The 25780-nt window shown below is 41.7% G+C and overlaps 1 protein-coding gene across 5 annotated transcripts in view; it reads left to right on the top strand.

Moving 5' to 3' along the window:
* SPSB4 (splA/ryanodine receptor domain and SOCS box containing 4) overlaps positions 1-25273 on the top strand; it is a 154851-nt gene extending 129578 nt beyond the window's left edge. For all 5 annotated transcript variants that reach the window (XM_030495268.1, XM_030495267.1, XM_030495269.1 and 2 more), the window contains one exon: positions 23976-25273. In XM_030495268.1, the coding sequence (XP_030351128.1) occupies positions 23976-24103 (128 nt within the window). In that variant the 3' untranslated portion in view covers positions 24104-25273. The remainder of the gene's footprint in view (positions 1-23975) is intronic.
* Positions 25274-25780: the final 507 nt, after the last annotated feature.

Consider the following 25780-nt stretch of genomic DNA (forward strand, 5'->3'; position numbering starts at 1 on the left):
CTAAACCATGTCACTGAGGGCCTCATCTACACGGTCTTGAACACTTCCAGGGATGATGGCTCCATCACTGCCCTGGGCAGCCTGTTCCAATGCCTGAGCACCCTTTGGGGAAGGAATTGTTCCTGATCTCCATCTAAATCTCCCCACAGACAGCTTGAGGCCATTTCCTCTTGTCCCGTCACTTGTTCCTTGGGAGAAGAGACCAGCCCCCTCCTGGCTCCATCCTCCTGTCAGGCAGTTGTAGGAAGCGATAAGGTCCCCCCTGAGCCTTCTCTTCTCCAGACTAAACCCCCCCAGGTCCCTCAGCCGTTCCTCATCACACTTGTGATCCAGACCCTGCACCAGCTCCGTTGCCCTTCGCTTAATTAAAGCTTTAATCTGTTGTTCTCTACTTTACCCCGTACAGCTGCAGAGAAATTTTTGGTGTGCTGTGTTAGTTATAGCAACATACCCTCCTGACGTTGAGTAGATGAGGCAAAACTTGAGAGAATGGCAGGGATTGACAGTGAACCTGCTAAAACAGACTGCTTCTTATAATCTGTAATTCAAATGTTTGTTTTAAAAGGAAATACTGTGGTTGGCAGGCTACGAAGTGTGTGATGATAGCTGAGGAAGAAGGCAAAGCCTATCTGGATAGCAGGAGGTAGAACCAGGTCGTGACACACTGTGCTTTCACTCGAGGCGCTATGTTCAACTATTTTTCAGCTAGTTAACTTGATTTGCTGACCCCCATAGAGAACAACTGAACCCTAACCAAATTATTTTTGATTCATGACAAGCTGTAGCTGGGCAGGAGAATTGGGAACATTAAAATTCTTGGGTAGTATCTAGTGACATTTACCGACAGTCCTTAAATAGTTGAGAATAGGTGAGATTTATGAGTCGAACGTGCTAACAGCTGAATGCTGGATTTCAGGATTTATTCATTATATACTATATTGCATCAGTTTGCTGTTACTGCTGGTATTGACAAGCTGGAGATGGAGGGCTGGATTCTCTGCTGGTATGCATCAGCCCAGCTTTGGCTTGAGCACATGCTTACAACAAAAGCTTAGGCAGTAAAACTAAGGAGTTTGTGCCGTGTAGTCAGACCCTCTCTGTTGGCATCCAATCAGTCTGAGTAATTGTCTTGCTAAGAAATTGTTCTACCTGCGCTGCTGCTGCCTTCCGTTCCACTGCTGTGTTTCCAAGAGCAAATTGCTTATTTCCACTGTTTGCTCTGAAGTTGACAAGTATTTGTAGACACTGCCCCATAGAGAATGATCATGTAGCATCAGGAGAGCATGCGGGTTTTTATTAAGAGCACTGGATGGGATGAATTGGCACTGAGGGTGCTGTGCTGCCTAAATTGCCTTTACCTGTGTGGTGCCAGGGGCCTGTGCAGGCAGAAAGCCAATGCAATAACCAGCAGAAGTGGGGCTGCTTTGTTGGATCCCGTCATTGCTTTTCAGGTTGGAAACAGTCATGCTTCTTCCAGACTCATTTCATGTTGAGCTTGAATAATATTTATTATCTGTTTCTCTCTCAGAAGCTGAGAATCATCCAGGCATTTGTATGTTTTTCTATATATTCATATTCATACATGTGTGTATATATATATTTCAGTTGTAGTTATCAGAATAAGCTTATAAGTGTGGTGTATATAATTCAGTCACTTCGTAATATTCAGTATCACTATCATGCTAAAGGTATATAAATGGCAAGAAATTATTGCACCAGCTAAGTTAATAGTTCCTAGCTGGTTTATTCCTTGGATAGCTGGCGCACTTTATTAAGCATTGCCATAGATAAAATGAGACAGGGAGGCCACTTCCTTTATTTCATAGCACAGGAGAAACTTCGGAGAAAGTAATTTGGTGCTGATAGAAGCGGTAATTCAGGTTGACAAAATTGTGTGTTGCTTGCTATGCTTAACTTCCTTTGTTAATAGAGAAAAGTGGTATAGTTAGATAAGATTATAAATCCACGTTATATGTTGTATTTGTCTGACTTAAGTTTTTCAAGTTCTATCAATTGTTTAATCGTGGCGCATAAATTACTTGGCTTTCTTGTGCTTCTCCCCGACGACGTTCCACTGAGTTTTGTAAAGACTAATTACTGCCATCCCCAGCAGAGTTGCTCTTTCACATCAATAATCATTCACAACTTGCTGGATGCCTGCAGCTACAAATCAGCCATTTAAGCAACTGTGGGAGGTGTTTTGTTAATTCATTTTTCACATTATACAGCCCATCTGGTAATGAGAGCAGGCAGAGGCCATGGCCGGGCTCACTCCTGTGCTCCATGATGCACCAGTACCCAGCCTTGGGTTTCAGAGGGAAGGAAATGGTAGTTTGAGGACTGATCTGAGGTCGAAGTGTGACCAGCAGGTCAAGGGAGGTGATCCTGGCCATCCACTCTGCTCTCGTGAGACCCCACTTGCAGCACTGTGTCCAGTTCTGGTGTCCTCAACATAAAAAGGACATGGAGCTGTTGGAGCAAGTTCAGAGGAGGCCACGAGGATGATCAGGGGCTGGAGCACCTCCTGTATGAAGACAGGCTGAGAGAGTTGGGGCTGTTCAGCCTGGAGAAGAGAAGCTGCATGGAGACCTCAGAGCAGCTTCCAGTGTCTGAAGGGGGCTACAAGGATGCCAGAGAGGAACTCTTCATCAGGGACTGCAGTGATAGGACAAGGGGTGAGGGGTTTAAACTTAAACAGGGGAGCTTTAGGTTGGATATTAGGAAGAAAAACAGTTTATACCTTGAGACCTGCTGCTTTTGAATGACCTTTGGATCAGGGTAGTGGCAAGCTTTAATTTGGGATGTAGTCACTCATCCGTAACCTTAAGAGCCAGGTGAAGGGGGCGTGGAGCCAACTCCCGGGATCTGGCTGGGAAGAGCAGTGCCTCTGTGGGCAGCCCCCGTTGCCCACCCTGCTCTGCCTTGCCCCAACTCCTACCTGCTCGGAGTGTGCTGCGAACCAACACAACACAACATGAAACCCCTTTGAAAGGCATATGTTGTGTTGGTCCATGGAGGTGGAAGGTACGTTTTACAGCAGGAGTAAATTTAAAATAAAACATTGAATTAAAAAGGAGGGTTTTCTCAAAAATGCTTCGATTTAAATGCACTTTGAACAGAAGCCAACCAGACGTTTACTGCAGAAATATAGAACTTTTCTTTAGGTCAGTCAATATTTCTCTTTAGATTATAGCTATATACTTGGTGTTTCATTTTCCAGTGCCTGTTTGAGTAATAGGAGGGGTTAGAAAATAAAAGGTTTTGCTTATCCCTTTTCCACTTTACCTAGTCTAGTGATGGCTGTTAGAGCTGACCCTCTGCTACTCTTTCTAAAGACTTGTTACAAGGGAAAGAAACTTAGGCTGCTCTAAGATAAGGTTCAATCAGTTAATAAAATAGTCTCTCTTGCATTACGTACAGTAGCAAGATTGTAAACTTACTGAGCCAGGGTGGTTTGTGGTTCTCTAAAAAGCTTCTGTTCATCTGCCAGAGGACTTAGTTGTTCTGGTGTCAATGGTTTTAGCATCTTGCCCCTGCACCCCCTTCCTGTTCTGCAAGTATCAAATGATGAAACTCGCATACTCTGGCTCAGGAGGTTATTCCACAGCTTATTTCTGATATTCATCTTGGACCATTTTTGTTTCCAGAGCTGTATGATTTCCGAAGCAATTGCTTTTCCTGCTGAGAGCTGCGATACTTGATTTTTGTCTGTCCCATCATCTCCTCATTACTGCTTTCATTTTAACAAGTTCTGTGGTGTGAGTTATTTTAATCTCCCCTTCCAAGCTAAATTTAGTCAATCTTATATCAGGCTTAGATGCTGAATTATTGCATAGAAATGTTACATGGAACATTAGAAGTGTACTAATGTAATCCATTCATATTCCCTATACTACAATTTAATGGTTCTGCACTAGGAAACTGGATTAGGGATTTAATTTTACACCAAATCTGAGAAATTGAAGGCTGTTTTTTCTTCTTGTTATAAACTGGAAGGAACTAGGAGTATGTCTGAGCTTTGCCTTTCAATCATGCTCCATAATTCACTGCTGAAAGACACTTTCTGTGTCCATCCCTTGACATGTTTTGCTGCCCGTTTTCAGAACAAGCCATCTGTTATGCTCTCAGTATATTTCAAAGTCATTTTCATTCAAATACGCTGAAAGCTGCTTAAGGAAGAGATTTTTTTCAGGCACTTAAGTCTGACTAAGTGGAATGAGTGATGTCTAGCTTCGCTCTTTAAGATGAAATGGTTTAATAATGGAATTAGGCTGGACACATCCAAATTGGAGCACTCCGATGTCATTCCTGCCTGCATGAGCAGCCACTGTGATTCCTTCCAGCTTGTCATGATAAACCAAAGACAGATGACAGTATTCATCATATGGAGAATTAATTTGACAGGCGGTTTTGCTACTGAGGTAGCACTATAGAGTTTTGCCAGCAGTACTCAGACTGGCACTCCTGGTGCTGGCAAGTGAGTAACCCTGTCTGTGGGCTTATTTGCAGGAACTGCTGGCACTTAGGTGAGCCCTTTCCTTTTAATCCACTTCAGAAGAACGCTCCAAAGGCAATCTTTGTTTTTAAATTTGGTGGTTGTGCTTCAAAGGCAGGGATGCTGACAGAGCAATGGGACGCTGTTTGTAAATAATTTAGACCATGGTTGCCACTGGCTTGTTGAATACTCTCTTTGTGTTTTACCTTTTATGAGCAGTGACTGAGTGTAAGTGAAGATGAAGCTTTATTTTAGAATCAAAGACTTGCAGTGAGTTGAGTTGTGGTTTGTAGTCATCTTCTTTTAATAACTTGCTTTTTACTTTCGTTTCTTGGTAATTGCAATAGGAGAATGTAAAAGTCTTTGCATGTTGGTCTTTAGTATGTGTGCTTTGGAAAGGAAATGTATTTCTTCTCCAGTAAGGAAGGCAGATATGGCAGTGCAGTGTCAAATGGTGCCAACAGGACAGAGGTCCACTCGGAGCTGTGCTTGTCTCCTGATTATCTCGTCACCATTTTAACTTACCGGCAAAAGAGCTCCTGGGTGGCAGAGCCAGCTTTACCTCTTTGGTGCATGGCTGTTGGCTTGCCTAGACAAAACAGATTGCCAATGCTAAAGGCAAATACTCCTTTCCCTTTTTCTCTGGTGTGTGTGTTGGGCAGAAGGTCCACCAAACCCCTTGTGTGGTTCCGAGAGGGTGTTTGCTTCTGGACCAGACTGTGAACCCTATTTTGTATCATCAGTTGGGTTGATTGTGGTGATATGTACTTGTGGCCTTTCATTCACACAGGGGCATTTCTCAGCTATTCAGTTATGAACACACAATATTTGGCAGGGTTGTCTGCCTCTTTTTACCATGTCTCCTGTCCAGCACATTCCAGACATGAGCCGTGGCAAGACAAGTAATTGCACCTTGTGTAGCCTCTTGCGTTGGAGCTTTGCTGCTTCAGCAGTTGAAACAGAGGGCATAGACAGAAGCCTACATCTAAAGGTTCTCTTACAGAACGCTTCTAAGGCACAGCAAAGCGATGTAGCACTTCTCTTAAATTCCAAAGCAGAAGGCCCCCCAGGGACATGTCAGGTCGAAGTGCAACACAAATATGTCAGTTCAGAAATGGCTGGTTGTTTCCATGCAGTGTGAGAAGTGCAGCTCCTCTCTGGAAGTACGTGCAGTAGAGCTAATTTGGTTACAGTAACCTCAGTGGTTTGGCCAGTGTCATGTAGGAAATGAGTCAGAACTGGGAACAAATCCTCTGTGCCTGCTACCTTTTCACGTGTGCAGTGGTTTGGTATTCACAAAGCCACCAGATTCCCCAAAACTACTGTGTTTTTTCTTAACAGTGTTGAAAAATGGTTTTTGTAGTGTTTTGTAGGCCCTGACTAACCAGCCCTGATGTGTATTTACAACAAATGCCCTCGAGCCTAAAGTGATGCAAGATGATAATTTCTTTTTCGGATGTTGTTTTTTATTAGCTAGATGTATAGGTTTAAGTTGGTGACACTGTCCTTTGTTTTCCCTGCAGGTGTAGGGATACAGGTGCAGCAATAACAGCTCAGTGCTATTTGCTGTCCAAAGTTAGATACCTGAAAATTTGCTGAAGTGCAACTAACAGGAGACTAAAATTCCCCTGAGATGTATAAATCATCCTTCAGTGGCAAGGAAAACCAGTCCATCGGTTGTTGCCGGGTGAAAGGGTTTACTGCTGGTTGGTACCTCTGTATCTCTGCTGGTTTAGGAGCTCTGCTTCCAGGCTGACATCCTTCCAGAATGCTCAGCTTCTGAGGACACTTCATTAGTGATGCATGGTCTCAGTTGTACTTCCTTTTTCAACATCTTTCTATAAATACTTGGAAATCATTTCAATGCATTATTCTTAACCTACAGTGACCTTCCTGGGACAATCTGATTAGGAAATTATTAATAGAGGAATGAATACTCACAGGCCAAAATTGGAGGATGTATGTGTAGGGAGAGATCATCTTCTGGGGAAAGAGTGTACCTGCTTTGTACACTTTGGAGCTCTTGCACCTGAGTTCTGAAAGGTGCTGCCTGTTGTCTGACTACAGATGCTCTTGTATTAGGATTTTAAAAACTGCTTTGCTGTTGTCTGACAGCCCTTTTGAAGCCAAATGAACTAATCTCTGCAGTGTTTTGATGCATTCCCCAAAGCTTTCTTCAACCCTTGTGATATTTACCCAAGAAAGTTGTGGCTGCCCCATCCCTGGCAGTGTTCAAGGCCAGGTTGGACGGGGCTTGGAGCAATCTGCTCTAGCGGAAGGTATCCCTGCCTGTGGCAGGGGATTGGAACTAGATGATCTTATGGTCCTTTCCAACCCAGACCATTCCATGATTCTATATTTGTTCTGTTTCAGGTATAGCAGTTTTCCATAAGGGCTAGTTTAACTTTCTGCTACTATGGCTGTTAATCTGTGTAACATATAATTAATATAGAAAAAGCAAGATGTAATTTGCTTCTGCAGATAGACCACACTGTTTTAAAGAGTAGTAAAACTTGATGGTTTACCACTTAGAAACATAACTTAAACATTCAGAGTCCATGGTATTTCCCCAGAGTCATCTATAATACAGCAGCTTAAGAAAAGGGAGGAGGGTTTGGATGGGAACACTTAAAATTTCTTGGCAGATGCTTACTGCTAGGGAAGCTTATTTTTTTTTCTCTTTCCTTCTGGGAATGTGAGATTTCAAGGAGGAAATGGCTGATGTGGGTTCTTGAGAGTGCTGTCTGAAGGCAGGCTGAGAGAGGAGCCTCATTTGCATCGCAGACCACATCCCTGTGAAAAATGGAGCGTGTGCTTTTAACCTGCCGAGGCTGGCGGGTGCTTTTGGGAGCAGAGCCACAGCCGCCTGCCAGAGGGGCTGGCACCACTGCGCGGCCGGGGCTCCCGGCACTGCCGGCAGCGCCTGGTTGAGCAGTGATAAATAGCCCTTGTCTGCTGGAGGGACGTGTACGTGCAACTAGAAACTTGTATTCTTGTGTCTGAAAGCCAAGGTTAAAGAATGGCAGAAGATGTGAAGTATTCTGGCATTGCATGAACAGTGCTGTTCTGCTCTTATCAGAGCAGATATTTTAAGTTCTTGCAAATGGGCGATGCAGAGGGGCATCGTCGTTGCTATGCTGTCAAAAAATACTGGATTTCCAGCATCGTGAATTGTTTGTGGCACTTGGGAGAATCATTATTATTTAAATTTCTGGTACAGCTCTTGGGTTTACCTTCTTTTGAGCAGAGCTTCCCAAAGACCTGGTTTAGTGCTGTGGTAGAAGCTTCAGTGAGGCATCGCAGGATGATTAAAGGATTAAAAGAGTTATGGTAGTGGCCAGAGAGTGGCAGTTGTATGTGAAGATTACTTTGGTCTGTTCTGTGTTCTCATTTCATGATTAACAACTCAGCCTTGTGATCTTTCTAGATTTTGGGGGGCTTTTTAGCCCATGCAGTGTTCTTTGGGAGCATGTTCTCATTTCAGGACTCCTTGAAAATTGTTTTCTGTTAAGACAATTCTGTAACCAGGCTGTCTCCATAAAGTGCTTCCCAAAAGTAAGACAGATTTTGTTCAAATACCTAAATAGTCTCAAAGGAAATTGTTTTTTGTGAGACAACAATGTTTGAGTGGACTAAGCTGTGTTGGCCAAAGCCCATAAGGAAAAATGCACATAAAATCAATTGAGCTTTACATATTTGAAAGCAAGGATTCAGTCCTGCTGTGACTACTGAGCATGGAATAGGAACAGATGGTTTTGGAAGAGGCAAAATTTTGTGACCTTTTCTGTCAGTGATGATTGCTAAATCCATATGGATCATCCCAAGCATGAATTTGTTGAAATGAGAACTATTATGCACAACTGGCTTCTGAAAAAATGGTGCATCTAAGAAACGAGTAGATTAAATGTTTTTATTGGGAATGCCTTCATGCTGTGCTGTGAGGTTACAAATGAAGGGCACCGAGTCCTATGCCACACTGGAAATCCCAACACAAGGGTTGCCGTCTGCTTTCACTGCAGGGTGACTTCTGCTCTTCTGTGACATCTTCAAGCCATGGTACAGGTTGCTCTGTATGAAGTTTGCTTTTGCTCAAACATAGAAGTTCTTGTTCAGACTGGTCCAGAAGTTTTGAATAATTGTTATCTGGCTTCAATGTTTTAAAGGGAAGAATGTCCTGGAATGGCAGTTTCAATTGATGTTACCTAAACAAGGGAAAGGAAGTGATGAATAATATATAGTCCTGGGTTTGCCTTTGGAAGGCGTATTGATAAAGCAAATGACATGAAAACTTTGCTCTTTTTTACTAAGCTGGAAGTTACCTTATAGACAGAGAAGTGCATGTTTCAGTTGGTACTAGGATCCCGAATATACGAATCCCAGAATTCTGGTTTTGTGTTGGTAAATAAAATTCAAGTATATATTATGAAAAGATTTCATTCCAAATGTGAAATGCATGACATCAACATACAAATATGTCATTAATGCAGAGACAATGTAAAATATAAGGCTTGTATTGAAAACAGTACCCTAAACCATAACAGAGAAAGGAAAGACGCCTTTATTTTTTTTTCCTTTGTTCATTGACATTTTTCCACTGACCCTGGTTTGGTGCTCACCCCTGCCAAGTTATTTTATCTTTGGCAATTTGTAATGCTTTCCTTAATCTTCTGATCTCCCAGTCTCCTTAGGTGGACAATCCCAGGGGAGAGCACGTCCTGCCTCCCTGCCTGCCTGCAGTCCTGAGAATGTCTGCAAAGGAAAACAGGAGGTGCAGGTGATGGAGGGCTCCAGGTCTCCCCTCCGTTGCTGGCAGCGTGGATGTACTCAGTGAGCAGCACACACAAGTGCTGCGCTTCTGTGTTCCCGGGGCAGTATCCTGGATGGACACTGCACCTCTCTCCTCATGTCTCTTGAGCTGGGAGATGCTTGGAAAGAATGCAAAACAAGTATCAGCACTTTGGGAAATGGGATACATGGATGGGTCAAGTTACCCTAAACTGTTAAGTTTTCTTGCCCCTAGTGCTTGGCTACAGGCTTGTTTGGGGTTGTGGTTTTGATTATATGTGTGGTTGAATAAGATTTAAGACAAGCACAAGGCCTTGATCTTTTCTCCTGGACAGGGGAGTAAAAGCATAACCAAAGTAAACACCTAACTAATAATGAGGATGGGTTAAATTGAACGCTCCCCAGGAAGTCTGGTCTGGGTGGTTGTTCTCACCCCTAAAAAGAATGATTTTTGTAAAGCCATGTGTAGCTTTTTACTCAGTCATTGTTGACATGATTAACTTAATCAGTTAAGAAATACCCAAGACCTGAAAATGGCATGGGCGTAGTCTTATGCCCAAGGGATCAGTGTTTATCTCAAAACTGTGAGTACTTGGGAAAAGAAATAATCCAATTCATTTTTTCAGGCAGATTGACATTGAAATGACTTGGCAACAAGGGAAAAGCAAAATCTCTATGGATGGGGGACCCCATTTAGCAGTATTTACCCTGGCAAAATTCCCTTTGGCTTTGCTGACTATGCTGGTGGAGTGAAAAAAGCTGAGTCGACAGGGAATTCAGTGGGAAACATTCTTTTGTGCTGTGTAATTCTGAATATGCTTTTAATATTTTGGGAGTTCATATTTTGGATTAAGTACTGGGTTAAAGAATTTGTTTTGACAATTCAGCATTTAATGTGTTGTACCAATGTCACCTAGATTATGGATTTCCAAAAGCAATGCCTGATATTTACAGATCTACAGGTGAAAAGGCTCTTTGTTTTTAAATCCTAGTTCACTGAGTGCCACTGCTTTGAGAGTAGGAACATGGAAGAAAGGGAAGGAGACTGCTGATAAGAGGAGGAAAATAAGACATACTTAAATGGTTTAATAGGTCAGAAAATTTGGTTGAAAAAAGTCATAGTGCAGTTATATATATATATAAAATTGTATGTATATGTTTATACATGCCACACAAGCATAAAATGGGTTCATACCTGTCTCTCACCTTTTTCTTCTTGTAATCACTTTAAGAAAAAGATAAAAATCAGTGTTCAAAATATGAGGCTGATAGTAGAGGTCCAGAACCTATTAAAACATAATGGAAATGTAGCATCAAACTGATACAGAATCATAGAATCATAGAATAGTTAGGGTTGGAAAGGACGTTAAGATCATCTAGTTCCAACCCCCCTGCCATGGGCAGGGATATTCCACTAATTTGATAAAAACAAAACAAAAAAACCAAACCCCACAATTCTTAACATTAAAGAACTTAATATGTAATTTTGAAATTGTCATATCCCAATGCGCAAATAAAATATCAAAGAAAAAGATGACAAAAAAGCTGTCCCTTTTTTGGGGCTGCAAATGGCGTTACTGTCTTCACCAAGCTCTGTTGCCTGCTTAACACTGTAATGAATCAAGTCCTTTCTTGTGGTACCTAAGTACGGGCTTGTCATAAACTCACTTATTCTTGAAAACCTTAACTTGCATATTTACCAATGCCTAGATAAGAAAATGTATCCTCTGGTAGCTTAAACAATGTTGAAATTAGTTTATATTTTGTACAAAGAAATTATTGTACATCTGCCCAAATTGTAGAAATATTTTTTCTGTGCTACTAATCACACCACATTGTAGACTTGTAGAAGTATTTTTTCTGTGCTATTAATAACAGCATTGTAACATTGTTCTTGATTTAAGTAGAACAATATTAATTCCAGCTCATAGCTTAATCTTTTCTGTTTCCCTTTGTTTAGACCTAAAATCAAATAGTAACAGTTATTTTGTGTCATTGAATTCCACGTTGTGTTACTGCCACTAACATATGTAAAGTATGTGTGTAGGAAGAAGGAGAGGATGGTTCAGATTTCCCTCATTCATACTTCTAATGTTGTGCACATGTGTGTATGTATGTGTTTTACATACATATATACACACACACAAACATATAGTAGTGAGCTGAGTGCCTCTAGCTACTACCTGAATCTCTTCAGGTATCTAAAAGCACAAACATGTAGAAATTGTTATAAGGATTTTAGTACAAACTCAATTTCTTTCATTCTGGTTTTTCATTGAGATCATCTGTATGAGTGGGTTGATGGGATTTCATTTCCTACAGAAATAAGGCGTGCAGTACATTAAAGAGATGAGTGAATTGCTCAGCTTTGCTTTGTTGTTCCCAGATGCAATTTTTTAATTGCCAGCCTTACAAATTGACTTTGGGATCTGAAAATCGAGATAAATCTTAGTTCATAATAGCTGTTTCGCAGGCCAAATGATGCTTTCATTTACACCTGCGCAACTGCGTTAGCCAGCTGGCAGCTGGGGGCAGAGAGAGCTGCAAAAGGCTGTTCATGGACAAAGGGTATTTGATAATGAATCAGTAAGAAGCAATAAACCCAGACCCTTTGTGGTGTTTTATAGTTCTTTCCAGAGCACAGCGACACTGCTCGGTGGTTCAGCTGCCCCTGGTTTCCTCCTCATCGTGTTTGACATCAGTGATGTGCTCTGCAGATGGTGGTTATAAAACCACAAGTGGATAACATGAAGCGCAAGGACAGAAGGACCAAGCATGACACTGGCAGATGTGTGAGGAGAGGGCTGAGACAAACCCCTTGCTGCCCTCCCCTTTGTGTTTGAATTCATTGGAAGAACAAGTGAGTGCCACAGGGGGAAAAAGTGAGTAGTTTGAGAGGTCCAAACGAAACATACTAGCTGGATCTGGTGAGTTGGAGGAGGACAGGGAAGAAGTCCTGAGTGGCATGCTGCTGCAGGCCTGGTTCTCCAAATAGGTTGAGCAGTGTTGTGAGGAGTGAGAGGATGGATGGATGGGATAATGGCAGCAGTTCCACCTCTCCTTTCAGCCCTTCAGGCCAGAGAAGACAGCTCAGAGAGGGCTCCTGTTGTCCGTGTGTCCACTAGGATGAAGTACAGGGAAGTTTTGCCCAGTTATGCTGCCCTGGAGGTGAAGAAATAGTGAGCAAAACTGGAGTTAGCTGTCAGAGTCTAGTGGTATCGTGTGAAATTTGGGGCGGGGGTGTGAGTTTTAACGCTTGTCATCATGGCAGGAGGGGGAGAGGGAGGGAGGGGTGGCCATGAGGTCCGAGGGGAGATCATGAGGGGAGAGCAGGGGCTGCCATGAGGGGAGATCATGAGGAGAGATCATGAGGGGAGATCATGAGAGGAGAGCAGGGATGGCCATGAGGGAAGATCATGAGGGGAGAGGAAGGGTGGCCATGAGGGGTGTGAGGGGAGAGCAGGGGCTGCCATGAGGGGTGTGAGGGGAGAGCAGGGGCTGCCATGAGGGGAGATCATGAGGAGAGATCGTGAGGGGAGATCATGAGAGGAGAGCAGGGATAGCCATGAGGGAAGATCATGAGGGGAGAGGAAGGGTGGCCATGAGGGGTGACGGGAGAGCAGGGGCTGCCATGAGGGATGATCATGAGGAGAGATCATGAGGGGAGATCATGAGAGGAGAGCAGGGATAGCCATGAGGGAAGATCATGAGGGGAGAGGAAGGGTGGCCATGAGGGGTGACGGGAGAGCAGGGGCTGCCATGAGGGATGATCATGAGGAGAGATCATGAGGAGAGATCATGAGAGGAGAACAGTGACGGCCATGAGGGAAGATCATGAGGGGAGAGGAAGGGTGGCCATGAGGGGTGTGAGGGGAGAGCAGGGGCTGCCATGAGGGGAGATCATGAGGAGAGATCGTGAGGGGAGGTCATGAGAGGATAGCAGGGACGGCCAAGAGGGAAGATCATGAGGGGAGAGTACGAGTGGCCATGGGGTGTGAGGGGCAGCCATGAGGCAGATCTTGAGGGGAGATGAAGGGTGGCCATAAGGGTTAGAGGCAGCAGCTATGCCGTGTGGGCCACTATGGTGGGGGTAATGAGGGGTGGCTGTGAGTGGAGGTCATGAGGGCAGCCATGAGGGGATATCAGTTTGCCCTTAGTGAAATGGTTTAGTGGTGGGCTTGACAGCCCTGGGGTTAATGGCTGGACTCGGTCTTAAAGGTTTTTTCCAACCGAATTGGTTCTGTGATTCTGCATTGGATCCCCTCCATGTGCCCAGGAGCAGGGAAAGCCACTTCAGTGGCAAAACACCCTCCCTAACCCACCTACCCCAGCGCTTTCCCTTCCCATCAGTGGGTTTTATGCTGGTGCTTCAGAGGCTCGGGGTACGATAACACATCAAATACAGTGGCTGTAGGAATGCATAATATGAAAATCATCTTTCCACACTATTTCTCACTGAATGACCAGACCATTTGTAAGAGAACATGCCAGGAGGGCTGGCTGTAGGCAGTGGCACAGCAGTGTGGAATTTCAGATGGAGCTTTCCCAGGGTGGGAAGATAGGTAACAGGAGCTTGTGATGGGAAGAGCTGAGCAATGATTTTAGGCCTAAACAGAGGGAAATAGAAGAGATTAAGCTATGAGCTAGAATTGATATTGTTCTAGTTAAATTCAGATCAATGCTGTGATTAATAGCACAGAAAAAATATTACTGGAACTCTACAATTTGGGCAGATGTACTGTAATTTCTTCATACAAAGTATAAACTAATTTGGACATCATTTAAACTACCAGAGGATACATTTTCTTATCTAGGCAGTGGTAAATATGCAGGTTAAGGTTTTCAAGAATAAGTGAGTTTATGCAAGCCCATACTTAGATACAACAATAAATGACTTGAGTAAAGGCAGCCCTGTGTGCTCTACCTGTGGTGTGAGCGTGCATCTGTGTTCAAAATGAATGCTTTAGAAATGTCTCCATAGAGCAGCAGCTGTGTTTGCGTACCAGCAGCGATGACAAATCCTAAATTCAGTATGAAAATAATTCACATTATCTCTAGTACCCATTTTCTGCTGATAAAGATTATGGTACTTAAGAAAAAAAACCCACAAGAAATCGGAAATATAAATGGTACTAAACTAATGGGATCAAATTCATTATGTTGAGCCTAATTGCAACTTCATTACTCCAGATTTATTTCAATGTAATTCTATTAATATCAAAACTAGAGTAACAAAGTGATGAGTCAGGTCTGTTGTTTGCGGATCTCCCCTAGAGATCATCAGCTTGTATACAATTGCATTCAAATGTAAATGATATGCTACTGCCTTTCTTCACTTGGTTTGAGGAAATCTGCATATGTTGGAGCCTCCGGGTAATTTGGATTGAAGCAGTTGAGCAAATATCGTGTTACAGAGATACGAAGAATGTAGTCAAGTCTTAATTGTCTTAAACAGTACAATTTCTATTAATTTAAGTAGGAGAGTCATCAGTTTTGTTGGCCTGACAATATGGTAAAACTTTGACGAAAGCTGCAATGTGCTGCAGATGCTTTGAATTAATTTAGTTGCTAACTAGAGTAAATAACTTCATTATTTAGTGTAATACTAAACGTCCATACAGAAAACTGCTGTGATAGGTTCCAGCTGAGAGTATATGAGTTGTTTGCAATGGAAATCTTGACTGAGCACGTGTTATTTTAGTGTGGTAGGATTTAGGAATTCTTGTGAACCTCCAGTGTGCTGGGCACAGCACAAGAAAAGGTGACAGGGTGTACTTCATTGTCACACACAATGATTATGCCATAACGCAACAGGTCGATAAAATAGGCCAGTGGGAGAAGGGCAGATGGGAATTGAAGGATAGGAAAAGATTCACCTGAAATCTCTTTGTCATCCCTCCCCCAAGCAATAAAGACCTGTTTGCAGCTATGAAGGCTGCACACATAGGTGTGTACCTGTGCATGGCAATTTTATATGCCCATTTATGAAGCACATCTCATGAAGAGATAAACCACAAGGAATTATTTCTGCATGTTTCAGTCATCACACTGTGTATTGTTTGCTGTGTGGGAACTCCTGTTGCAATAGTTGTCTGCTGTGCTTTGTCCTTGAAACCTGAACTTTTCTTCAACTTTCTCCATTATTACTTTGCCCGTAAAGCTGTCCATAACCCGTGAACGATGTTGTCTTTGAACTCAAATGCATCTGCTCAGTGAAATTCTCATCCAAGCTTTAATCTTCTCTCACCTTGATATATTTTAACTTCCCTCTTTATGGCCTGGCACACAAGCTGAATTTAATGGTGATAAATGTGTTCGTAAGAGTAAAAGGTATAAAGTGTACATTAGAGATTAATCTAAGCCAAATCCTCATTCCCGAGATGTTAAACATGGGGAAATTTGAGCTGGGAGGAGCTAAGGAGCCAACGGGTGTAGCTTAGGCTCGTCTCTAGTGTCAAGCACTTCTTGTTGGTTGGTTTTAAAGAACATGTATTTATGTTATGTGTCTTTTCTAGTACAGAACATTTAGAACACCACTGAAGTCACTTGTCTCAGTTTACCTTCATACTGCGTTGAAGAACAAAATGAAGAGTTGTTCCATGGAAGTATTTGAGGGGAGGAAAAGAACAAACAAATCAAGGCCAGAAAGCAAATCTTTCCAGCTCATCTTTCCTATTTGCATTTTCCTGATGCACACAGGGAAGGTCATTGTAAGTGTGCTTCCTCTTTCAGAAGGGAAGTGGCCACTGTTCTTGCTCATGCTCTCTGGCAGCAGGAAAGTCTATCAAGCTGTGAATCTGCTCCTTTTTAAAAAAGCCACTCATTTGATGGTGAAATTCATTATTATCTAGATCTGTTTTGCAGCTTCTGAATTATATAGAGCAGTACAATTTACTAATCTGTAAATTGGAGAAATGATCTCTTAAAATGTTTTCAAATTTGAATCATAGCTGTGATAGTAGGCTTTTCTTGTTACTGGAAATTGAATCACTATAACACATACGTACATTTAAATAAGCTGTTGTGATTCAGAAATGAAGGTTTTCTGTAAAGTTTCCCCAGTGAACTTTGCTTGCAGATGTGGCGTGGGCCAAACTTTGCATTGCTCCTGTTGTACATACTACATGTGCTTGATCTGGAGACCTTTTTGGGAGGATCATAAACCTGCCTAGAGGGTAAGAACTGTAGAGCATACTCAGCCTTTCAGAAGAGGGTTTCTACAGACACGTGTGTGTAAGCCTCTCTATATATACAGCCTTCCTACAAATGCACACAGACAAAAATTGCTTTTCTAGGAAGAATGCTCCTGTAACCAATGCTTCAAAAAGAGTATTTAGGCATATGCTTAAGTCTACTAAATTGAAATCTGTAAGAATAAATTTTAAGCCTGCACTGAATTCATTTGATTTGGGCACATGCTCTGGTGCTCATGAATCACGACCAGTTGTCTAAGTCTTCTTCATAGGAGATTACAAGCACTGAAAAGCAAAAAGAAATTGCAGGGAGATATGTACTAGTGGTCAAATGACAGATTCTTTATCGAACCCCTAACAAGAGGCCACTGGCTTTTGGGACTGACCTTGGTTTGTTTTCGTTCTGTTCTGCTTCTCAACTCTTTCCCTCTCAAGACAGCACAGCTGGAGAGCATTAACTGAAAACAAATGATGCTGCAGAATATCTGCATGCTCAGTGTTGCTTTTTCAGCTTAATTCTGCTAAATGATGCCCGATTGAAGTTTTAAATTGTGTGTAACTGCATTTAACACTTAAAAGCCAAAAGTAGCTGTAAAACAATCCCCCCTGCCCAGCACAAGATATGCAGAGGAAGAGGAGGGAAGTTTACCCCTGAGTTCTTCCATCTATTCAAGCTTTCTTGCCTTCCTTTCTCCTTTTAACATATTGAATTTCAAGTACCAAATTTTTGTGGGATGTGGCTTAGCTCAGATTCGGGGAGGGTGTTTGTATTATTTCTATGTTTTTGCTTCCCCACTCTATCTGCTAAAAGCAAGGTGCCAGTGGGATACAACATAAGGCTTTATTTGTCCTAGCAGACAACTGCTGGAGGCAGTGGCTGTTTATCAGCCTTGACTGATAACAAAACCATCTCACCATCTGCCACCCGTTGCTCTTTAGAGGAAGCAAGGGCAATAGCTTCCAGCTGGGTATGAACAAGCTGCATGGATGAGAGGGTGATGCTGAAGGGTTGAAGGAGGGTGCATGGTGCTCTTGCATCTTTGTAGCACATGGCTTCTGCCAAGTTTGGTGGTAGTGTGCCTGAGCCTGGTGCTCTCGGGTATTAAAACATGGGAGTTAGGACAAATAGCAGTGCTCTCTCAAAAACCCATGGGATTCCTGAGTGGTGATTCCCTTGGATCACCTGAGCTTTGTAACTAAGATGGGATGTTCTAAGGTGCTTCATTTGTGTGGTTTGCTGGGTTAGGCTGCAGAGCTTAGACATCTAAATATGGGAAAAATAGATAAGTGATTTCTTTTATCCTGTTACCCTCCGACTGATTTTTCATTGCTGTTATGAGATTTATTAGCGTTTTTATGACTGGTCATAGCCTGTGTTCTTTAATATATTATTTGCAATTTCCTTTCTTTAGATTGTGCTGTTTAAGGCACACAACTCACATTTTCCATCAGTTGCATCAGGGAAGCCATAAATATGTCACAGGGGTGTATTTATGTACCATATTATGTGGAGGAAAGAATTTGGCCTGTGCTGTGTAAAATTAAAACAATAATTAAGCTTTGACAGAAAGGTTGGAAGGAAAACTCCTGGCTTCCATATATTTCTATGTTTATTATATGTGATAATTAAATGGGAGTTACAAATTTCTACATACCCTAAATCTCCCTCATGGAAACATTTAGGCCACGTTACCCTTTAGCAGGTGCTTTAATACCTGGAGGAAGGAGGAAGACTCAAGTAAAAGGATTAACAAAAATGCTGTCAGGAGCATGGTGGGTTCCAAGACTCCTCGTGGTGCACTAGGCTGGGGAAATTGGGGCTGTTCAGCCTGGAGAAGAGAAGCTGCGTGGAGACCTCAGAGCAGCTTCCAGTGTCTGAAGGGGGCTACAAGGATGCTGGAGAGGGACTCTTCATCAGGGACTGTAGTGACAGGACAGGGGGTGATGGCTTCAAACTGAAACAGGGGAAGTTCAGGTTAGATCCAAGGCAGAAGTTCTTCCCTGTGAGGGTGCTGAGGCGCTGGCACAGGGTGCCCAGAGAAGCCGTGGCTGCCCCATCCCTGGCAGTGCTCAAGGCCAGGTTGGACACAGAGGCTTGGAGCAACCTGCTCTAGTGGAAGGTGTCCCTGCCCGTGGCAGGGGGCTGGAACTGGATGAGCTTTAAGGTCCCTTCAACCCAAACCAGTCTGGGATTATTTCCTTTCTTTCCCTTTTTTTTTTTTTTAATTTATCTGACTTTAAACCGGCCTCACAGCAGTTGGAAGCAGTAACATGAATCACTGAATACAAGTGCTTTTTAAGAAGTTTAAGGCCAAAAAATAGCAAAACATGATATAACTTGGTCTTGTAGGTAGACTTATAAAAGAACTAAAAAAAATCCTTATTTTTTTGGTGATGATGACTCACAAAAACTTCCTTTGTTTTTCAACCAGTTTTAATTTTGTATTGATTGTGTTGGTTTTTTTCTCCTTCCCTCCCTCCCCCCCCCCCCGATCTTATTGAATGAGATAAAAATACATTCTTCATAGATTAAGGAAAGCCATGAGCATTATGTGCTGTGAGAGCTTTAAAAATTCCTTTAAAAACTGTGTATTGTCATTTGGCAAATAACTGTTGTGTGCTAAAAGCTGCTCTTTTGTATGAGCCTTATGTAACATTGCAGTTAATAACATTTAGTGTTATTGGATGCTAAATGACTTCAGTATCTCAACTATAAAAGCCTGTTTACAGAGATGAGGCAGTCTTGTTGGGGTGCCAGATTGTTAAATAACTGCAGGTTGCCAAAACTAAATGAACTTTTCAGCTGGTAATGATGTGCAAATTGCCATCGCAGATGCATATTTACTGGAGAAACGCTCACAAGCACATCGTTGTCTCTAGTTACAAACATTTCTTTACCTTTGTCCTTAAACCATGACTGATACCATTAGAACGCATATATCTAGCTACAGAAACAGCTCTTTTGTGTTATAGCTAGTTACTAAATAGCTTTTTTTATTTCATTAAATAAATATAATTTATTGAATAGCTATTTAAGCTATTTTTAAGCTGTTAGCTCTTATGTTAAGTAGCTATTTAAGCTATTTTGTATGCCACTTGGTGAAATGCAGCTCTGCATGAGAAGAGGGACTGTTGTTGTGCCCTACCCCCTGCTCCCAGGCGTTCGGCTCTCAGCATGCGTGTAACTGCAGTGTAGGGAAGAGAAGGTTTGTGATGGAATACCCTGTACTGCAACCCATGGCGGGCCTGCTGCAGAGGAGTGGAAGCAAAGGTCTGTTTCTTAGCTGGTTCTTTGTTATTGTTGTGGTTGTTTTTTGTTTAATGGATTGTCTTGTATTGTACCGGTCCAAAATTGGGAGACATGGGAATTAAGCTCTGACACATAAATGAAGCAGTATTATTTTTACACTGTTTGTTTTTATGCTTTATATGTTTTACATATTTTATATATGTTTTTATACAGTGTTCTGTAACGTGGCATTATGAGGAACTACCTTTGGGTGAAGAGGTTTCATAGTAAACTTTAAATAAGGAGACGATTCCTTAAAGTACATTGTGGAAGGCACAGGGTGTGTGTTACCCAACAAGCTGTAGCTGCACTCTTCTCTGGAGCCTGAGAGGAAGCACTGGGTTTCCTGTGCAAAGCTTGCTCCCGTGCCCCAGCGTGTCTCGCTTTGAATTTCTTAGCCTGGTTGGGATTTAATACAAAGAGCCATTCTTGTGAATCATGTTTTCTTTACAATTTTGCATTCCAGCTCAGCAATTCATTCCTCCTTTTTTCTAAAGGCAAGAACATTACTGGAGTTCACGTAACTTTGGCTAATTGGCTAGTTCATGTTCTTCTGAGGGGGCTTGAATGCTCTGGTTCCGTTCTGTTGTGGTTTATTCTAAAAATACAACACTCATCATGCATATTAGGTATGCTGAGTAGTGAGATCTTCCAGCAAGCAGTTAATATCCCTGAATTTCAGAGGTTTTCAAGGGTAAATATTTAAGGTTGTAAAAGAGACTTTTTCAATAGCCAAAACCATGTGGCTTCAGAATATTCATCTTCCCATCTCTTGCATTATTAGAATATTCTCTTCTCAGCATTATTTGTATGATCTCAAAGGAAACTAACATTTTGGAAGTAGTGGTTTGAATGCTTGAATGTACCGTTGAGTGTTTTGGATACATCAAGTCTGTGTGTGTGTTTTAGGTGGGGTACATAGCAGTATATACTCAGAGTTGTCGAACTTTTCCTCTCCAAAAGGATCAGTTACCTTCTGATTGAATTTCCCTGAAAACCCAAAGCATTTTTGGTGTGTGAAAGAGACGGTTCAGTCATTACAGCAGATGATCAGCAAACTCTTTGCAGTGGTTCCTTTCCTCACCGGCATGCTGTGCTGTGTTGACATCACCCCAATTCCCTCTCCCCAAGGAGCTCCAGTGCAGGAAAAGCCTCTCAATGGGTGGACCATCTGCAGTGGGGGCATGGCAGAGCCTGGGCTTGGCACCCAGATATTAGCAGCCAGGCTGTGTGCCAGACCTTGGCACCCGATAAATGTTAAAGCACCTCTGAAACTACCACTTGTTTATGCTTGGCACTCTGGCGTGCCTTTGCTCTGCCAGCTCCCAAGACAGGGGACCTGTTGGAGCACTTGGTGGCACCCATCTCACCCAGGGCCTGGTGTGCTGGAGAAGGGTGCACAGCCAAGTCTGTCTTGCTTGGCTTCAGGGCAGGGTGCTGCTGAGGGATGCACCCAGATGCCGGAGCTGAGCAGCACTCCCAGCCGCTGTCAAGGGTCTGCACAGTCTCTATACAAACTTCTTTCTGCCTCTTCCCCATATTAACACAAATGCCTCCCCCTGGAACCCACCCAGTTTTCAGACCCTAACTTGTGCGCCTGGAAAGCTGAACCTCTTTCCAAATGATCCTCCTTTAGTAATGTATGTAGTAAAACTGGGAGATGTGATGATGGATGGGAGAGTGCTTGCGTTAAGGTGCATGCCAAATGTGTAATAATGCTTCTGTTGAGTTAAGCTGACCCAAAATTGCTGGTCTTTAAACAGTTTTACATTTATCCCATAAACTATTTTGAAAGCTAAGATTATTTCTTTTCCTGAATTTAATTTTTGAGCATTTAGGACTATTCACAGTTGCAAAACGCTATTATTACAAGTTTTCCTCAAGTTTGGACGGGGAGTACCCCAGAAAACAACTTTTATTTACTATTGTAGGACAAACCTGTTCTAATTTTGTTGTAGCCTTGAACTTCTGTTGGCTAGAAAGGAGAATAAAAACTATAGTTCTATTTTCAAGTTGCAAAACCGCATTCAATGTGTGTAATTCAGCAGCTGTTGCCAACACTTGGGGGCATTTTTCTGTAGCATTTGAAAATTCCCTATAGAAGTGAGACAAGAGACATTCATTTAGCATTTCAAGCTCGAAAAATACTTAACCTTTCCTTAAACTGTGTTCTGAAGTTTAGGATTAACTCGGTGCCTGGCTGCACAGATGGCTTCATTTTACATATTCCTTTGTCTAGGGAAGAAAAAGAGACCACGGGGTCAGTTAATGGCTTTAAGCACCCTTAGCCTTTATTTTATATCTTCTTAATGGGACCTCAGAGATTTGGGAAGAGACTCAGAAAATTGTTGTTTATGGTGTAGGTCTTGTAAGATGTGTTGTATTCCATCTCCTGGAACTCCTGAGCTGGTTTTGCTCCTACTTATTAATCCCGGTTAATGAATTTTACAGCTTCATCCTGTAAGATTTAATGTTCATAATTCTGATATAAAAAAATAAAACCTAGGATCACCAATGTATTGAAAATGTTACTATATTACTATGTTCCTAATTATAGAAAATGTTATTACTAGAATGTGGAGGCTCTTAATTTTTTTTCATCTTTTAATAGCCAGATTTACAGATTAAGTGGATTTTTATGGAGAAGTAGACTCCGTATGCAAGTCACTGAAGCGTTATAAAGTTAAATAAGCTTTTTAGTCTTTCAACATACAACAGAATGCTTTCTAAGCTCTTTTGCTAGACACTTTTGGGAAATACCATAGTGAACTGTGGGTCACTAGACAAATGGACTAGACAAATCAAATGTGATGCAGGGATAAATGATAGGAAATCCATTAAGTGAGTGGTGTCACCAAGCAGACAATTCTGGCATATAAAGCAAATCCTCCAATTGGATATTTTGTGCTTTGTAGTGATACTTTTTTCACGTAGATTTTAAACTAAAGTAAGCTAAAGGATGGGCAGATAACATAGTTTGTGCAAACCTACATGTGGCACTTAAGAGGACTCCTGATAAGTGAGTGCTGTACAGTGTTAAGCACTTCTAAGTTGTAAAGTTTATGAAAGGTTATCACTAATATAATCACATGACTTTTTTTCTCTCCATTTGAAAGTACCAGTAATGTTTTAAAGGATACTACTGTTTTACCACGTAAAGAGGCAGAGTTTCCTGTAGTCTTTTAAGCTATTACTCGTTAAACTGCAACCAAATCCATCTGGTTAAAGTTGTTCTTGAAGATAGTAGTAACTGGCTAAAGGCTTCACAGCTTTATGCCAGTTCCTGCTACAAAAAGATTTCCATTGCAAGCTTTGCAATCACAGGGGCTGTTCATGCTACTATTAGATGGAAATTCTATGATCTTCTTGCAATTCTGTGTGAGTTTTGCAGGCCAGGGTGGGATATAGTGGTGAGTTGGTTTGAGATGCTGCACATCACTGTTGTTGGATCTCCAGTCTTAAGTGCTATCTGCCAGGCATTTCTGACAGGTACTTATTTCTATTAAACTAAACAAGGAGGGTCTGCAGATGTTGTTTGTATATTTTGGGGCTGTTTGTGTGTACACAAACGAAAACACACATCCTGCCCTCAAGCCAACTGAATCCTTCTCCCCTAATCTGTGCATGGAGGAGCGGGTTAAAATTTCTCTAGATTTTTGAGTGTGTTTTGTTTAGTTTTTGTTTCCAGTGAACTTCCTAGAAAGAAAAGCTGAGAGTGTTGCAGGAAGAGCAGTGTTTGCTGTGAAGTTTGGTTACCCTTAAGTGCCATTTCCAGTTCCTAAGACGTAGAAGGAACTGGTATGTCAAGGTCAGAAGTTGCCAGTGTAGTTCATGTTAAGGCTACGCAAGACAAATGTTGTGTTCTAAACAGAGTAGAAGCTCTTTGTCTTGTTAGACATCTGGAAATGTAGCAACTTCTGGTGCAGCTTGGTGAGCCTGGAGAGTGGTTTTGGATTATTATTTTAAGCCTTACAGATAAGGAAGCTCAGTCTGAAACTTTGCAGTCACTTGTTGTGGCTGAAGTGCATCAAATTCTCTCTTTGCTTCTATTGATTATCTTAATTGCCTCATGGTCGTCAGGTTTTTCACAATACCATTACTATCTTTATGGCTGTTTAATACAATACAAAATCTATGTTAATAAATAAAACATTGCCTGTAAATGGAGAGGCTGAAAAATTAACTCCTTCTTTTCTTTCTTCTGTTTTAACAGCGGAACCCTTGCCTTTAATGGACCTGTGCCGAAGATCAATCCGTTTTGCTCTTGGCAGAGACCGCCTGCATGACATAGAAATTCTACCTTTGCCTCTGTCTCTGAAGAATTATTTACAGTACCAATAAGACGTCTAGAACCCTCTTGGCCTCACATTGGACTACATCAATGCAAATGGCAGAAAATTGTTTACAGCAAAATATAAATCTTCGTGATGGACACTGAAGTGTTATTTAATTTTTAATATATATTTTTTTCTGAACCAGTGAAAGCAGATCACTGTGGGGGACTACTAAAGAATGTGAAAACATTGATTTGACCGAGATTTGTGTATTACCTGTTGCCTGTTGTGTTTACAGTCCTAAAGGCCATTATTCTCATCTCTCATATGTTGGTTTATCTTTGTTGCCTCTGGTAAATGCCAATAGAAAACCTGACCTGCAACACCCACTGTCGTGCAGGGCAGAGCATTCTTCAGTAATGTGATTTATTTTTCTTTCTCTCTCCTACATCTCTCCCCAACAGATAAAACATAAAGTAGCAAAGGAAAAACCTTGACAGTGACTTTTATACATGTTGCTTTTAGTATTCAGAGTTGTTGAGAGCTTTGAGTGTTCAGCACTCAATGTAATCAGGCCTATGCTATCTAAAAGTTCTACCATTAAAAGAGCAGATTGTTGGTTAGAAGAAGAGTATGTGATTTACAAACATGAGAGGAAAAAATCCTGGTATATGTGTCAAATGAATTTTCAGGTGTGGTAACAGTAAGATGCAGTCCACTGTTTTCAAGACCAAATCTAGTCCCTCTAAAGTTCTGCAGTTTATAAGAAAGTGTTCACTATCCCAAGAATTTAGGATATTCGTACTTTAGAAAGCTTGTCACTTTTTTATTTGAACAAATTTATAATTTTTATGTGGTATGAACTCTTAAGTACTTGGTTCTCTTTTTAATGTATGTGTGGTTATAATGTTTATTTATCTGTTTAGAGTCTGTGGAGTTCTCATTTAACTGTTTCCCATCTTGGGGTGACTGATTTTGGTTGTTTTTCCCCAGCTCCACCTGAAATGTATTACTTTTTCAGGCTCATCCCATTTTTTTAAGATGCTGCTTTCTATTTGCATTTCTTACGTGTTTCAAGTTATCTGCCTGATCAGTTATCTAGTTTTTAAACTGGAAGTTGTTGTTATGGCAGGATGTCACATGTTTAGACTGAGCTGCCTTCAGCATATTTTAATGTGAATTTACTGATGAATGAGAAGAAAATTTCTAATAAAGTCTACTGTCCAAAATGAAACTCATGTCTCCTTTGATGAAGTGCTGAATAACGTGACACTGCATGCAGAGTTGAAGTTCAGTTCCTCCTGCAGCTTTGCAAATGTTTCTGTTCAGCACTTCTTTGGAATTGCTGCTTTGGGTTCACATGCAAGAGATGTCGCAGGCAATGTCATGTCCTGTTCCTGGGTTATCCCACTCACTCTGAATACAGCTGTACTCTTGTTTGTAACACATTTCTGGCCTGATTTCTCTAAACAAAGCTTCAGTTTCGTGCAGAGTTGTGCTTTGAGACTCCATGCTTTTGAGGCAGGTTGAAGTTCAACCACTAAACCACTGATGGTTGCCCTTCTCTCAGTCACCCCAAGGAACAGAATTACAGAGAAACATGAGATAAGATACAACACCACAAGCAAGAATGGACGCAACAAGGGCAAGGTAAAACAAGGATGTCAGAAATTAAATAACAAGTTATTTGCTTCTCTGGGCTTAACTGTGTAAATTGATGCTTGTTTCAGGATCAGCTTATTTT

Source organism: Strigops habroptila, chromosome 8 (genome assembly GCF_004027225.2).
Source record: "Strigops habroptila isolate Jane chromosome 8, bStrHab1.2.pri, whole genome shotgun sequence".
Lineage (NCBI taxonomy): Eukaryota > Metazoa > Chordata > Aves > Psittaciformes > Psittacidae > Strigops > Strigops habroptila.